At 35.6% G+C, this 16,215-nt stretch overlaps 1 protein-coding gene across 9 annotated transcripts in view; it reads left to right on the top strand.

Moving 5' to 3' along the window:
- The window catches only part of EHBP1 (EH domain binding protein 1), a 445,131-nt gene that overhangs the window by 337,534 nt on the left and 91,382 nt on the right, over positions 1 to 16,215 (top strand). For 5 of the 9 annotated variants that reach the window (XM_045884913.2, XM_054509851.2, XM_054509850.2 and 2 more), the window contains 3 exons: positions 4,418 to 4,596; positions 5,428 to 5,476; positions 9,506 to 10,405. In XM_045884913.2, the coding sequence (XP_045740869.1) occupies positions 4,418 to 4,596; positions 5,428 to 5,476; positions 9,506 to 10,405 (1,128 nt within the window). Of the gene's footprint in view, positions 1 to 4,417; positions 4,597 to 5,427; positions 5,477 to 8,377; positions 8,429 to 9,505; positions 10,406 to 16,215 lie in introns of all 9 variants that reach the window. The other 4 variants (XM_064572453.1, XM_054509849.2, XM_045884909.3 and 1 more) reach the window with 1 other exon arrangement.

Below are 16,215 nucleotides of genomic sequence, written 5' to 3'. Positions count from 1 at the left end.
TTGGGACAATAGCAGTATCATTTGTAAACAGAATGAAGATGAAGCAGGTTGTAAGGAAAGATTATAATTATGGTTTTGAACATATTGAGTTTGAATTTTATATGGCAGGAAGGACGGCCAGCTGGAAATGTCAACTTGAGATAGTTTGAACTATAAATGTATATTTGGGAATCATCTGCATGGAAGTGATAGTTGAAATCCTGGGAGTGAATCAGCTCAAAGTGTGGAAAGAGAAAACTATTTAGAGCAATACCTAGAGGGATATATATGTGCTTTTATCAGTGGAAGAAGGGGAAAGACCAAAGAGAAAACAACTGTAGTGAGAGAGGTAGAGCAGAAAAAATGGAATTGCAGCTATTAAAATTTAGGAAATTTTGTAACAAGTTATTCGACAGGTTTTCTGAAAGCAATCCTATCGCCATTGATAGCAAGAGTGACTAGGTGGCCTTACTGTCTTTAATATGTAAGATACTATGTTAACAGAAACAATACATTAAAATTATCCATACTAGACAATAGAACTGTTAAGTGAAACAGTGGTTTCAAGTCCTATTTCCTCTGTACTGTCAGCACTTAAAACTGGCTCTATAATCATGATGGTTGACATCGATTTGTAGTTCTTGGTTAAGCTGAGATTGGTGCAATTTCATCCATATAGTAGCTTGATTGAGAGAGAACTGGAAGAATCACCTAGTTAATCAGTTAATCAAAATCAATCAGATTCTGATTAATCTCACCATAATTATAATTAGGATGACTCTTAGAAATTTCCTCTCTTGGTGCATAAAAAAGATAACTATAATATCTGTCCTTTACTTTCCCAGTATGTTAAATAAAGATGCCTTCTCATACATCCAGTCCCTGCAAAAATAAAGAGCTTTTAAAGAGTTGTTCCAACATCTGAAAGTTTGGTTCTACCATTAATGGTCAGATTTTGATGTCTTCTTTTCTTTGGAAAGCACTAAATTACAGTCATTCAGAACTTTTTTCACCAAACCCATAGAAATAGATGCATTGCCAAGAATTCCAAGTGCCCCATTTTGCAGTAAAGTGTCAGGACTATCTTCTAGTTAAAGCTTTGTTTTCAAAAGTATTTTTCACTAATTTTGAAGAAATTCATGGCCTTTGAAGTTTCCAGAAGACCCTCAAAAATAGGAATTCAAGTGCTGGTAATTTATTGCTTGTAGTAATAATAATTGCAATTAACATTTACAGAGTTGCTTCTATGTGCCATACATCATGCCAAGTATTTATTTAATAGTATTAATTGAGTGCCTGCTATGTGTCAGGATCTGTTCTGGATGCTTTGGATAAGTTAATAAACTAAACAAACTAAGATCCGTATCTTCATAGCCCTTTTATTTGGTGAGAATGGACAAAGTAATAAGCAGTAAGCGTGACCAATAATCATATTTTGGTTATAACCAAAAAAAGTATATGGACGATAAGAAGATGGTAAGTACTATGGAAAAAATAGGGCAAGGTAAGGTAGTCAGGAGTGTGGTGTTGAGGTTGAATGATGGAGATGAGTTGCATTATTAAATAGGGTAGTTAAAATAGGCATAATGAAGATGGTTGCATTGGAGTTAACCATGCAGATATCTGGCAGGAGAGCAGGCAAATGGAACAGTCTGTACAAAGGCACTAAGGTGGGACCATGTCTTGGGTATCTAAAGAACAGCAAAGAGGTTACTACAGTTCAATGTGATCAAGGGAGAGAGTGGTAATGAGCAATAATGGGCGGGAGGATGGTGAGGCAGTCCTGTTACTACAGTGACACCATGAGATTTACGCCATTACAATCCACCTTTTATAGATGAAGAAATGGAGACATAGAGAAGTAAAGTAACCTGCCACATCGGGAGCCAGCTATAGCAAGAAACAAGCAATTACATTCATTAATATCCTGAAGGTTCTGAACTTGTTTAACTGCTTATTTCTTTATGACCCTCTGCAAAATATTAGATGAAAGATCAGCTGTTCTGAAGTGGATGATTTATTGTACAGTCGTTCTACCTCAGTCCTCTTTCTGTGCAACCAATACGACCATTTATAGGCCTTGTATTTTTAGCAAGTTTCTTCAATTACAAATGACTTTTTCTTCAATTACAAATGATTTATTTTGCTTTGGCAGTGCAGTAAGCATCCCTGTAAGATCTTTTTAATTCAAGGGTGTTATGTTAGGGTAAATCCAAAATTTAGTTTAGTTCTTCTAGGCTTTTCATATTGAGCCCTCTTAGAAACGAGGGTATATTCATAATAATAATGACATGGTATATTTTCCCTATTTCTTAAGTACGGAAAGCTACTCTAGGTAGTGATAATGACTTTTGTACATGACCTATCTATGTGCTTCTGATAATTGGAATCAATCAGTGTAATGATAGTTGCAGATTATCTGGCCTATGTACTTCTTCTTCATACTTGGAATGAGTCAATGCCTTAATAATATAATTTGATAAAGAAAACATTTTATTAAAAACAATCCTTTAATAGGAAGTCTAAGGAAAAAAATGTGTTTGTGCCCAGTTCATTGATCCCCTACCTCATCCGTAGAACATTCTCCACTCCACTTCCAGGTTAAGTGACTAGAACAATTTGAAAATCACAATGGAAAGTCACCATTAGATGAAAAGATATTTAATAGTTCATTTTTATACATGTCAAATTGATGTGGTTAAAAGATCTATTATTTATTCTAAAGTAAATAGCTTATTACATTGGGAATTCCATTTTTACCAGTATACTTCTTCATATTAAGTGGAATTGATCCAAATTTATTGAATTTTATGGCCTGTGAATTTTTCAGCATTTACTTTGTATAGGTGATTACTTAAAGAACAGCACTTTGTTGGGGCACCTGGATGGCTCAGTTGTTGGGCATCTGCCTTCGGCTCGGGTCGTGATCCCAGGGTCCTGGGATCAAGCCCCGCATCGGGCTCCCTGCTCAGCGGGAAGCCTGCTTCTCCCTCTCCCATTCCCCCTGCTTGTGTTCCCTCTCTCTCTATCAAATAAATAAATAAAATCTTTAAAAAAAATAATAAAGGACAGCATTTTGCAAGATTCATGCTTGTTTATATAACAGTTTGTTAATCTGACAGTTAATAAAAATACAATAAAAAATAAGAAATTACATCCTTGGCGTTTCTTAGTAGTTTTTTCACGGGAGCAGTGAATGCATAATTATAATTACCTCAGAGTTGATGATTTTAATTGTTTGGCACTAACATGTTTTTGTCAAGTGGGGGCATCATTGGTCTTTCTTAAGTAAGGTGTGTGGCAAGAATGGTTTGCTTGTTAAACTTAAGTGATATTAGGGGTAAATAATTATTCCCCTTTCGCCTTATTTCAGAGGGCCTCTATTTTATGTTTATAGTCAGCACTCTTAACTGATAGCATAATTTTTTTTTTTTAAGATTTTTTTATTTATTTGACAGAGAGAGAGACAGCAAGAGCAGGAACACAGCAGGGGGAGTGGGAGAGGGAGAGGCAGGCTGCCCGGGGAGCAGAGAGCCTGATGCAGGGCTCGATTCCAGGACCCTGGGATCATGACCTGAGCCGAAGGCAGACGCTTAACGACTGAGCCACCCAGGCGCCCCTGGTAGCATAATTTAAAATCCAGAAACATTTAGTAGTTTTCTTTATGGTTTTCAGTGTACCAGTCTCTAAAGTTACCATCACAAAATGTGATTGTTACTCAGTAAAAGAAAGTGACATGTTTTTAAGAATAATAAAAGTTCAAGATAAAAGTCTTATGTAGTTTTTGGGGTTTTTTTGTCATCATTGTTTTAAGTATATTAACAAGGGGAAAAACAAAGAATATGCTTAAGATTTAACACACACACACACACCCCTAACTGACCTACAAAAGTAGATCTGTTTTGCCATCATTAAATTTATATAAGAAATGTCTGAGTATGATTATCACTGTGCTATCTAAAATGAATGATCACTGCATTTAAAAAAAACTAGCATTTTTGATCTTTCCCCTGCTAACAATTTGTGCTACAGTTAGACTTCAAAATACATTATTTTTAATCTAGTCAAAAAGGAACTATATTTGTACATGATTATATTTGGGGAAAATTTCTTAGGGTGTAAGAGTTACACAGATATTCAGACTTAAGTATTTAAATAATATAATGTTTCCATCAATATAGCTCTTGGCTTGTTCTTATGTATGAGTTTAAAATATTGCATATCTACGTTCTTGTCAGGCAAATGCCATAGGCTAAAACTGAAGATAATAACTTAAGATTCATGTCTCCTTCTTGGAGGTTATAGTTGTCTTGAATTGATAGTTCTGAAGGACCTAAACCGACATCAAAGGGTTTAAATAATCTAGTTAGGTCAATTAATGTTAATTTTCATCTTCCATTAAATTATTTTAATGTTTTTCTCTTTTCCTTTTTTCTAGCCGAGTCCTATACCAAGTCCTGTTTTGGGGCGAAAGCCAAATGCTAGTCAGTCATTGCTTGTATGGTGCAAAGAAGTTACAAAAAACTATCGGGGAGTGAAAATCACCAATTTTACTACATCGTGGAGAAATGGTTTATCTTTTTGTGCAATATTACACCACTTTAGACCAGATTTAATGTAAGTAGAAACATTTTCCATTCCCTATAAATATTTTGTAAATAATAGACAGTTTTTTAAAAAAACAATTTCTTTTTTTTTTTTTTAAGATTTTATTTATTTATTTGACAGAGAAGATACAGTGAGAGAGGGAACACAAGCAGGGGAAGTGGGAGAGGGAGAAGCAGGCTTCCCGCCGGGCAGGGAGCCCGATGCGGGGCTTGATCCCAGGACTTAGGATCATGACCTGAGCCGAAGGCAGACACTTAACGACTGAGCCACCGAGGTGCCCGAAAAACAAATAATTTCTTAACATGTGTCCTGAAATAGTTGACTTTGTTTATTACCCATACCTTTGCTTTTTGAGAAAAGAAATGTGTGTCAGAAAGAAAAGTTCTCCCTTCTGAATGCCTAAAACCAATCTTTTCTCTTAAAAAAAAAAATTTTTTTTTTCTTCTTAATCTCATACAAAGAACTGACTTGAAATTATTATGAAAATTGTGTGGCTGTTAAAATGAGATGAGACAAATAAGCCAGTAGCACTTTGTACATTGACAACAAGGGATTACCTCATGGTAAATTTGGTTGTCAAGACTGGTCTCTGGTGCCCTGCCTTAACTTCTCTTTTAGATGGAAAGCTTCAGGCAGTGAAACATGTAATCACTATTTTCATTTATTTATTTATTTATTTCCTTAATTTTCCACACTATTAGTTTTGTTGATTGAATTGCTGGGAAATTGCTAGTTACTCTTTGGTATTATAGAATATCAAAATTTTAGATTCAGTTTGTTTTAAAAACAGCTGTTAGTATCAAATACTATATGTACCTACTGTGCCATTTTCTCCCTCAGTGACTACAAGTCTCTGAATCCTCAAGATATTAAAGAGAACAACAAAAAGGTAAGAATTGCCAAGGAAAAAAATGCATAGTTTCAAATTTGGCTCCTCTGTGGCTTTTATTAATTTGGGGAAAACTGAGGTTGTTTTGTGAGGTCATAACTGCAACTCACAGAAGGTAGTCTGCTTCCTATAGTTCAAATAGGATGCATGGTTTACTCTAAGTTGTCATAGCCTTTAAAGATCACAAGTGCTGGACTAGCATCAAATTTTAATGTGTGTGGACTTCATTGACTGTTAAATATTTATTAAAGCATATAGTCAAGATTTAGCTTTTAAAAAGTGCACCCAAAGCTGTTATACCATAAATGATTATGAGTTTAGAAAAATCTTTTGGGAAGGGATGAGGGTAGGAGCCTAATGGGTATACAAGAAAGAATGCATATGTTCCTAGAAGCAGAAAGATATGAACATTGGGGTTCTTTTTTTTTTTTTTTTTCATTTTCTGGTAAACTATACAGTTTTTCCACATAATTAATTAGCCAACTGAGGTCACAACTTCCCAGTTGGGGATATTGATCCTTTTAGCCTTCAGGGTAGCTGTGTGGGTCTGAGTTGCCAGAAGCCCTTGGGCCGGCTGACTGTGGCCACAGGCTAACTTAACTATTTATCCCAGTGCACAGTACAGTATTATAGTCATGTATGTGCACTGTGACATTAGAAAGGAGGGAAGCACTAACTCAACATATAGTAGGTACTCAATGTGTTTTATGTTGCATTGAATTCTTCAAATGAAAAGTTAATGAAATATGTTGTCTTAGAATAGGAGTTCTTAATCTGGGAGGTATGGATAGAATTCAGGTGGTTCTTGAACGTGACTAGGAGGAAAATGTGTTTTATTTTCTTAATTCTTTAAGTGAAATTTAGTATTTCCTTCAATTATGAATTTAGGCAACACACCAGTTTAACATTAGCCATTCCTGAGACTTTATCACCTTGAGAGTCTTAGATATCTTGATATCACATTGCAGTTTTAGTATCTTCAAATATCTTTTAAGCTAATCACTTCTTCAAAATTACAGTTGTTAATACATTCATAAAAAGCACATGTATTGCTGTTTCTCAAATTCAGTTTTACTAATATTTTTCATAATTTTATTTTTCATATAATTGGTTTCTTTTGTAATCCTATGTATTTTGTAAATGTAAAGCATTGTTCTGAGAAGGGGTTCATTACCAAAAGGATTCAGGGAACAAAGTGATTAATAACCTCTGGTCTAGACTAAAAGTTTTCATTCTACTTTAAATTAGACAATTAAAACTACCAGTGTTAAAAAAATCTGTAAAGGGAATCTTGATAGAAGTTCAGTTAGCAGATGAGAATTTAAGTCAACAAATTTTTTTTTTTTTAACTTTTATTGCTCTCTGAACCCAAAGATTTGTATTGTCATTAAAAAACCCTTTTTCTTTACAAATGCATGATGCTGGCCTGGAGAAATACATTTTAAAACTCTCAGTTTTTTTATTGAAATATGCCACCAAAAAAGGTTATCTTAAAATATCAGTATATTTTTCTTTATAGAAATCACATCTGTGGTGGGCATGCTACAGAGTAAGTCATTCTCATGAATTATCTCTTGTATAATTTTGGAGAGCTTGTGTCTATCAAAGTGAAATGCCTATTTTGTCATCAATTAAATTATATCTTTAGATATAGTCTATGCCTGCATTTTTTTTGCATTAGAATAAAATACTAAGTTAATTTAAATGCAGATAAAGGTGTAATAAAATAAACCATTATAATTTTTATAAAGTGAAGCTTTTTAAATTACTGTTTGAAATTTTGAAAGGGAAACATTGTTGATTGTACCCAGCTATGTATTTTTAAGAGTATGGAGATTTGCCTTAAGGCTTAGGTCATACTTCTTTACGTTATTTTTTCAGGAACTTGATAATGATGAGCATACCTTGGGTTTACGTATTACTATGTAGAAAAGAATATCCTATTAAATTTTTTTCTCAATTAGATCTTCCAGGGCAGATAATTATGGCTTTTTAAAAGGATTTTAATTTAGATGATCCTGTTCATTGCACAGTTGAATAAATGTTTTACAGTCTTTCCTTTTCATCACTTTGCAACTTCCAACCTGATATCTACATTGAGTATCAGTTGCTACCTGCAGATTTATTTCCGGCTTCACACAGTTCTTTCCGATAACCCCATCTGCCCCTGATGGGACTTAAGGCAGCACAAGAAACACTGCCTGTGTCTTAAGTTCCATGCAGATGCATAACATAACTGGCAATGACTCCTCCTTACCAATTAAATAACATCTAGGCATGAATAAGACAATTTTCTTTGAAAGACCTCTTCTTTTTCTCCACACACAAACAGCTAAAAAGACAGGTGATTGACCACAGGAGAAGAGGTTAACCTATGGGAAAATTCCTTTATAAAGTCTTGACCTCGCTTACAAGAAACCCGGTTTGTTTTTAAATGCTTTTTTAGTGCAGTTAGTGTGCATAAAATGAATTGCTACATAAAGCAAAACATCAGCAGGAGCTTCCCACAAGGAAGCTAATCATTTTCCCAGGTCTTTAAAAAATGCTGAATAAAAAAGGTATTTACCTGTGACATATGATCTTAACCAGTATGTCAGTGTTTTAGATAATTGGGAAATGTTTAGAATACCGCCTGTGGTGCTTTTCATGATGGTCTGCAATTGATGTCTGTCAATCAGGTTGTCAAGACACATGAGGAGGAAAATGACTTTAATTTTCCTAAAACACGTAAAATAACAAACAGGCCTAAACATGCACGCCAACTGAGCCATTCTCTTGAGTAAATATTTTGAGGTACCTATATTATGAAACATAGTGCTGTGAAAATTGAAGAGGTTTTAATATTGCAATTTATTTTTCATTTTCTTTCTTACTTATTCTGCAACATTTATTAAACTACAGGAAGAATATGAGACAAGGATTAAATTCAAAGGTAGAAATGCACTTCAACATGTAAGTGCAAAAGAGTAATTCCTTCTAAATTGTTACATAATTTCCTAACCTTTCTTTTAAGAAAAACTTTGAATTATGAACCTACATCTAGGTTGTTACAAAGATAGACATTTTATATTCCAAAGTGAGAATACAACTAGGGGGTCCATACTTAGTTTCTGAGGGTATATCTGAACCTTTAATCATATTTTTAATGCTTCCTAGCAACACAGTGCTGTTTTAAAGGGTTAGTTCAGGATAGTAATAATTAATTGTAAATTGAGAAACAGCTTTGATTCTTTAAAACTAGAAAAACCTGATGTGCCACAGTCATTTAAAGACTAACAAAAATAATACAATGCAGCCTCACATTCTCAACTAAGTTGTACTACCCAAAACATTTCATTCTTTCCAAAATGGATGAAGTGAAAATGCAATCACTCTTCTCATTATGAAAATCAGTCTTAATTGGGCATTTAAAAAATGTTTCTACGTTTCTAGGCTTCAATAATTTAAGCACTTGTATTTTTATACCAGGTAATCTAGGATTAGGTCTTTGGGGATATGTAGCTATCCTTTTTCTTCACAAATCACTGTTTTATAGTTATATGAAACATGGTAAAGAGAGGTTGATAGGAATGATAAAACTCTATTATTTCTTTATACCTTAGTTCCTTATAAAAATTGATTCTAAGATTTTTTTTGTTTTAATTCTAATTTTTGCTTATTTTTCTTTATTGGAAAAGAGCATTTCAATTGTTACTAATTAAGAAACTTTTTGTTCTTGTACCTACCCCACTTTTACAAATTTCTGATGTGGAATTTTGTTTTGTTCTTGTGGCAATAATGTCAGTAACATAGTATGCCCTCCAACAAAACAACAAAATCTATTAAAATTTTGGGGCTTTTTTAATGGTAACTAAACTTTATTTATTTTGATAACTTTTTTATTGAAGTGTAATTGACATATAACATATTAGCTATAGGTATACAACATAATGATTCAGTATGTCTAGCTAATATCTATTCTTTTCTGTTTTTAAAATGTGTGGATTGTTTGAACTATTCAGTATATCTTTGTTTTTCCTTTCTTTGAAGGCATATGATGGATTTGCCAGCATAGGAATTTCCCGGTTGTTGGAACCTTCTGATATGGTCTTATTAGCAATTCCTGACAAACTGACTGTTATGACTTATCTCTATCAAATCAGGGCACATTTCAGTGGCCAAGAACTGAATGTTGTCCAGATAGAGGAAAACAGCAGTAAGAGCACATATAAAGTTGGAAACTATGAAACAGATACAAACAGTTCTGTTGATCAGGAAAAATTCTATGCGGAGCTTAGTGATCTGAAACGGGAGCCTGAACTGCAGCCTTCGAGTGGCGGAGCGGTAGACTTCTTATCGCAAGATGACTCTGTATTTGTAAATGACAGTGGGGTTGGAGAGTCAGAAAGTGAACATCAGACTCCCGATGATCATCTTAGTCCAAGTACAGCCTCCCCTTACTGTCGCAGGACTAAAAGTGACACAGAACCCCAAAAGTCCCAGCAGAGCTCTGGAAGGACTTCAGGATCCGATGACCCTGGAATATGTTACAATACAGATTCGACCCATGCACAAGTTTGGTTAGGCAAGAAGAGACTACTGAAAGCTGAGACTTTAGAATTAAGTGACTTATATGTTAGTGATAAGAAGAAGGATGTGTCTCCACCCTTCATTTGTGAGACAGAGGAACAAAAGCTTCAGACTTTAGACATCAGTAATAATTTGGAGAAAGAAAAGTTAGAGCATTCCAGACCCTTAGAATGCAGATCAGATCCTGAATCACCAATCAAAAAACCAAGTTTATCTCCCACTTCCAAACTTGGATACTCCTACAATAGAGATGCAGACCTTACAAAGAAAAAACGTACTTCCCTGAGGCAGACAGAGTCTGATCCAGATACTGATAGAACCACTTTAAATCATGCAGATCATTCCACAAAAACAGTCCAGGTAAGTGAGTTAGAATGATGAATACCTATTTTTAATAAATAAATAGTTATTCTGAATATTTGGGGGGTTTTTGTATTCATAGAGCACTTTCAAATGCTACAAATGATTAAAAGTAAAGTATAATTAACCACTGTAGAAAAACCTAAACTATACCTGCACTTCATTTAGAGTTTATGATATACTATTTTAAGCCTACAAATAAATCCAAATTTGAAGATTGAAGAGTAATGTCAGCTTTTCAAATCAAAATATTATTTACCTATAAAAACAGAACTTTTCACTGTAAGAATAAGTCAAAGATATTTCACTCTTCCATTTAGTAGGAATATCATTCTGAAAATATGTAATGCTAAATTAAATATTTCCCATTTAAAGTATTTTCTTCAAATATGTTAGTTGCATTGTAATTGGTGTTTTCAGTCCCATCGTTACTTGTGGTTAAAAATTCCAGTAACATCCAGATTCCTCCCCATGAGGGGAATATGACACAAATTTGACCTTACAGTGTTTACTATATTTAATTGAATCTCTAGGACCATCAATTATAAGATATACCATTATTTTATGTACCAAAAGGAAAGAAAAACATTGCCAGTAAACTATGATAAATGGTTTTATCACATAGAATTTTTATTTTATACTTATTGAATGAATTCTTTTAGACTTATTCAAGCATGGATTTTTTAATCATACAGTGCTCTTCTGTATAGAAGTTTAAGTAAAGTTAATTGGTTAAGGTATAATTAATTTAGAATTAGAATTTAAAATCCAACTCTTCTGACCACTTTTTGATTTGGAATTGTTGGTGTACCTGGTTTTCCACACAGTGTTGTCCTCTGTGCCATCAAAAGCATGATGTTACAGCAGTGGTTCTCAACGTATGATCTGGGGACCTCTGAGGCTCTCCTAACCTCTTTCAGAGAGCCCCCAAAGTTGAAACTATTTTCATAATAATAATAGAACATTATTTACCTTTTCCACTTTCGTTCTCTCACAAGTGTACAGTGGTGTTTTCTGGAGGCCACACAATTTGTGATATCTCAAAAGATTGAATACAAAAGTACATATGAGAATCCAGCTGCCTGCTATTAAGCCAGACATAAAAGAGATTTCCAAAAAATATAAACTAATGCCATTCTCACTTATTTTTTTAAAGTACTATTTTTGTTAGAATGTTAACATCTAATGGGTTTATTATAATTCTTTTTTTTTTAAGATTTTTATTTATTTGAGGGGCGCCTGGTGGCTCAGTTGGTTGGGTGTCTGCCTTCGGCTCAGGTCATGGTCCCGGGGTCCTGGGATCGAGCCCCGCGTTGGGCTCCCTGCTCCGCCGGGGGCCTGCTTCTCCCTCTCCCACTCCCCCTGCTTGTGTTCCGTCCCTCGCTGTCTCTCTCTCTGTGTCAAATAAATGGATAGAATCTTAAAAAAAAAAAAATATTTTTATTTATTTGAGGGAGAGAGCAAGCACAAGTTGGTGTGGTGGCGGGGGAGGTAGAGGCAGAGAGAAGCAGACTGCCCGCTGAGCCCGGAGCCAGACGCAGGGTTGCATCCCAGGACTCCAGAGATCATGACCTGAGTCGAAGGCAGCTGCTTAACCAGCTGAGCCACGCAGGTGCCTCATTATAGTTATTTCTAAAGGAATGAATAAATAAATATTTTCAACATTTCTCAGTTTTAATTTCCAAAATGATAAGTATAAATAGATATAACCCACATAAACAAAAGCTTTTTGAGATCCACAGTAATTTTTAAGCATGTGTAGGGATTCTGAGACCAAAAAATTTGAGACCCTCTGAATTACATTTCTCTACAGTTGTCTCTGGGGTTTTCTTCTCAGTAATACCCATTGATAATAGCACTTTCTTGACCTTATCAGAAGGTCCCATGATAAGATTTTCAGACAATAACCTAGAGTTATATTCCATTTTTAAATACTACTCAAGGGGTTAACTGAAACATCAAGGAATTGCAGTCTTGCCACCCGAAATATCAAGCACATGCATATGTAGGCATTGATGGCTTTCTTGACTACCACCTGGCTGACAGAGATTATAAGATGCCGTCAATTTTAAGTTTTCAGAGATGTTAAGAAAAAATATGCATCTTTGAATCAAAGAAATACAGTAGCTCACAAAGGAAGCCGCTCTCCTCCTCATCAAAAATCTCAAATCAAAGGTTCTAAGTACTATAACTTTTAGTACAAAAAAGCTTTCAAGCAATCAGAGTGTCCATACATAGCAGATAATCGAGAAACATCGAGTGGAGCGCCTGGGTGGCTCAGTCGGTTAAGCATCTGGCTTCGGCTTGGGTCATGATCCAGAGTCCTGGGATTGAGCCCCATATCGGGCTCCCTGCTCAGCGGGGAGCCTGCTTCTCCCTCTCCCTCTGACCCTTCTCCCCCAGCTTGTGCTCTCTCTCTCTCTGTCTCTTCCTCAAATGAATAAATAAAAGCTTAAAAAAACAAAAAGAAAGAAACATCTAGTGATTAACAACTGCAGAATTTGGTGAGCCTAAGTTCTAAGTATTATCCAGAAGTATAAGACAGAATTTTCTTATAACCCAGATTTTTAAGGTAAATTTATTTGGTTAAATCTAGAAATTGATTCATGTTTAAAAATTGAAAATACTCCGGACTGGGAATGAGTACACCTGGATTCTCATCTTGGCTCTGCTAATAATTACCAGTGTGACATGTTAATTAGCCATTTAAATTCTTTTAATCTGATTTTCCACATACGTTAAATGAAATAATCTCTAAGAGTCTTTTTAGCTCTAAAACTCTATCATGCTTTGATGCTATTCAGGAGGTTTAAATGATGTACAGTAAATCCACAGGATAATAGAGGCAGTATCTATTTACAACTTCATATATATTTGTTTATTGTCCATTGGTTTAATGGTCAGAATTTTGTTTAGGGTCAAGTTAAAGGTTTGTTGTTTTTTGTTTTTTTGTCAGAAGTATACTGCCTTGGGGTGCCTGGGTGGCTCAGTCGTTAAGCGTCTGCCTTCAGCTCAGGTCATGATCCCAGCGTCCTGGGATCGAGCCCCGCATCGGGCTCCCTGCTCGGCGGGAAGCCTGCTTCTCCCTCTTTCACTCCCCCTGCTTGTGTTCCTCTCTCGCTGTGTCTCTCTCTGTCAAATAAATAAATAAAATCTTTAAAAAAAAAAAAAAAAAGGAAGTATACTGCCTGACCCAAAAAATTGTAATGTGACTGCAATATTTCATAGGTTTTTAAAACTGGGCAATTTTAGCAGCTAAATTTGAATAATAAAAAAATCTGTTTTTCTTTTACATACTGCATTTCATCAGTGCTAAGATATGCATCTTTTTATATTTTAAGTTCTCTGAAATCAAGATCCTACTTATAATAGTATGTTAGAGTTTGACAATGTTTGTTCTTTCTTAGTCATTCGTAAAATAATAGTATGTCTAGTAACTAATGGCATTAGATTAGAAGAAATTTGATAATTTAATGTGGCTGTATAGACTTAAAGTCATAATGTTGCTCATTTGAGTGGCTAATACATATGATGACCTTTATATATCTTACACATATCCCTCTTAAACTTTATAACCCATGAGCTAAGTGGTTAAATTCTATTTAATATATGGGAAAACTGGAGTTTACAGAGATGCCTAAGATCACTTAATAAGTGTTAAAGTTTGAATTCAAAACCAACCTTTTCTGACTCCAAAGTCTGTGCTCCTAAGCTATATACTCACAATATCTCTTCATTTTTTACCATAATAGCACTAAAGATAATCAGCCCAGATGTAAAGTAGTCAACTTTACTGAAGGGCAATTTAGCAATGTACATCAAGTCCCTTAAAAATGTTTATCTCACTAGATTCTACCTCCAGGAATTATTTCCCCTAGGATAATCAGAATTGTATACAAGAATTTATATATGAAGATTTTTTTTTTTAAAGAGAGAGAGAGAGTGGGGTGGGGAGGAAGGTGCCAGTGGCAGAGGGAGAGGGAGAGAATTAAGCAGACTCCATGCCCAGTGCAGAGCCCAATGTGGGGCTCAATCTCATGACCCTGAGATCATGACCTGAGCCTAGTCAAGAGTCAGACGCTTAACTGACTGAGCCACCCCGGCACCCCTATACAAAGATGTTTATAAAACATTGTTAATGATAGTGAAAAATTATAAACAACCTAAATACCCAATAATATAAGACAAGTTAAATAGAGTATGATGCATCTGTATTAATAGAATGCTAGGTGAACAGTTTAAAAGATTATGTTTAAAAATATTTTAAAAATATTTACATGAGAATATTCTCACAATAGAATATTAAGTTTAAAAAGCATGATTCTACAGTGATTATCTCTGGGTGCCAGGATTGCTAATTATCTTTATTTTGTTTTTTATTTTTAAATCATTCTTTTTTATTGAGCTATAATTGACATATTAGTTTCAGGTATATAACAATTATTTGATGTTTGTATACATTGTGAAATGATCACCACAGTAAGCCTAGTTAACATCCATCACCATACGTAGTTACAAAAATTTTTCTTGTGACCAGAACATTGAAGATCTACTGCCTTAACAACTTTCATATATGTAATACAGTATTACTAACTGTAGTCACCATGCCATACATGATATCCCCATAGCTTATTTATTTTATAACTGAAATTGTGTACCTCTTGATCCCCTTCACCCATTTTGTCCACATCCTACTCCCAGCCTCTGGCAACTACCAGTCAGTCTCTGTATTTGTGAGCTTGGTTTTTGGGTTTTGAGGGGGTTCTGTTTTGTTTTTAGATTCCACATACAAGCAAGATCATATGGTATTCCTTTGTCTGTCTTACTTATTTCACCTCATGTAACGCCTTCAAGATCCATGCATGTTGTCACAAAAGCAAGATTTCATTCTCTTTTTATGGCTGAATAATATGCCCCTGAGTGTATATGTACGTGTGTGTGTGTGTGTATCACAGTTTTTTTTATTCATCAGTGGGCATTTAGGTTGTTTCCATACCTTGGCTATTGTAAGTAATGCTGCAGTGGGGGCACCTGGGTGGCTCAGTCAGCTGGGCGCTCGACTCCTGGTTTTGGCTCATTTTGTGATCTCACGGGTGGTGGGATCAAGCCCTGTGTTGGGCTCCATACTCAGCAGAAAGTCCGCTTGGGGATTCTCTCCTGCTGCCCCTCCCCAGCTTGAGCACCAATGAGTGTGCACACACATGCGCGGTCTCCCTCTCTCAAATAAATAAATCTTTACAAATAATAATAATAGGGGCGCCTGGGTGGCTCAGTCGGTTAAGCAACTGCCTTCGGCTCAGGTCAGGATCCCAGGGTCCTGGGGTTGAGCCCCGCGTCGGGCTCCCTGCTCGGCTGGGAGCCTGCTTCTCCCTCTCCCTCTGCCTGCCGCTTACCCTGCTTGTGCTCCCTCTCTCAAATGAATAAATAAAATCTTTAAAAATAATAATAATAATGCCACAGGGAGCATGGGGGTGCATACATCTTTTTGAGTTAGTTTTTTGCATTCTTCAGCTAAATACCCAAAAGTGGAATTTCTGGATCATAGGGTAGTTATATTTTTAATTTTTAAAAAGATTTTATTTATTTATTTATTTGAGAGAGACACAGCGAGAGAGGGAACACAAGCAGGGGGAGTGGGAGAGGGAGAAGCAGGCTTCCCGCCGAGCAGGGAGCCCGATGTGGGGCTTGATCCCAGGACTTTGGGATCGTGACCTGAGCCGAAGGCAGACGCTGCACGACTGAGCCACCCAGGTGCCCCTATTTTTAGTTTTTTTGAGGAACCTCCATCCTGTTTTCCACAATGGCTGCGT

This window comes from Mirounga angustirostris, unplaced genomic scaffold (genome assembly GCF_029215605.1).
Source record: "Mirounga angustirostris isolate CCGP_5_RB_7025 unplaced genomic scaffold, mMirAng1.0.hap1 SCAF_10, whole genome shotgun sequence".
In the NCBI taxonomy this organism is placed as follows: domain Eukaryota; kingdom Metazoa; phylum Chordata; class Mammalia; order Carnivora; family Phocidae; genus Mirounga; species Mirounga angustirostris.
This window is presented reverse-complemented; position numbering and strand designations above follow the sequence as displayed.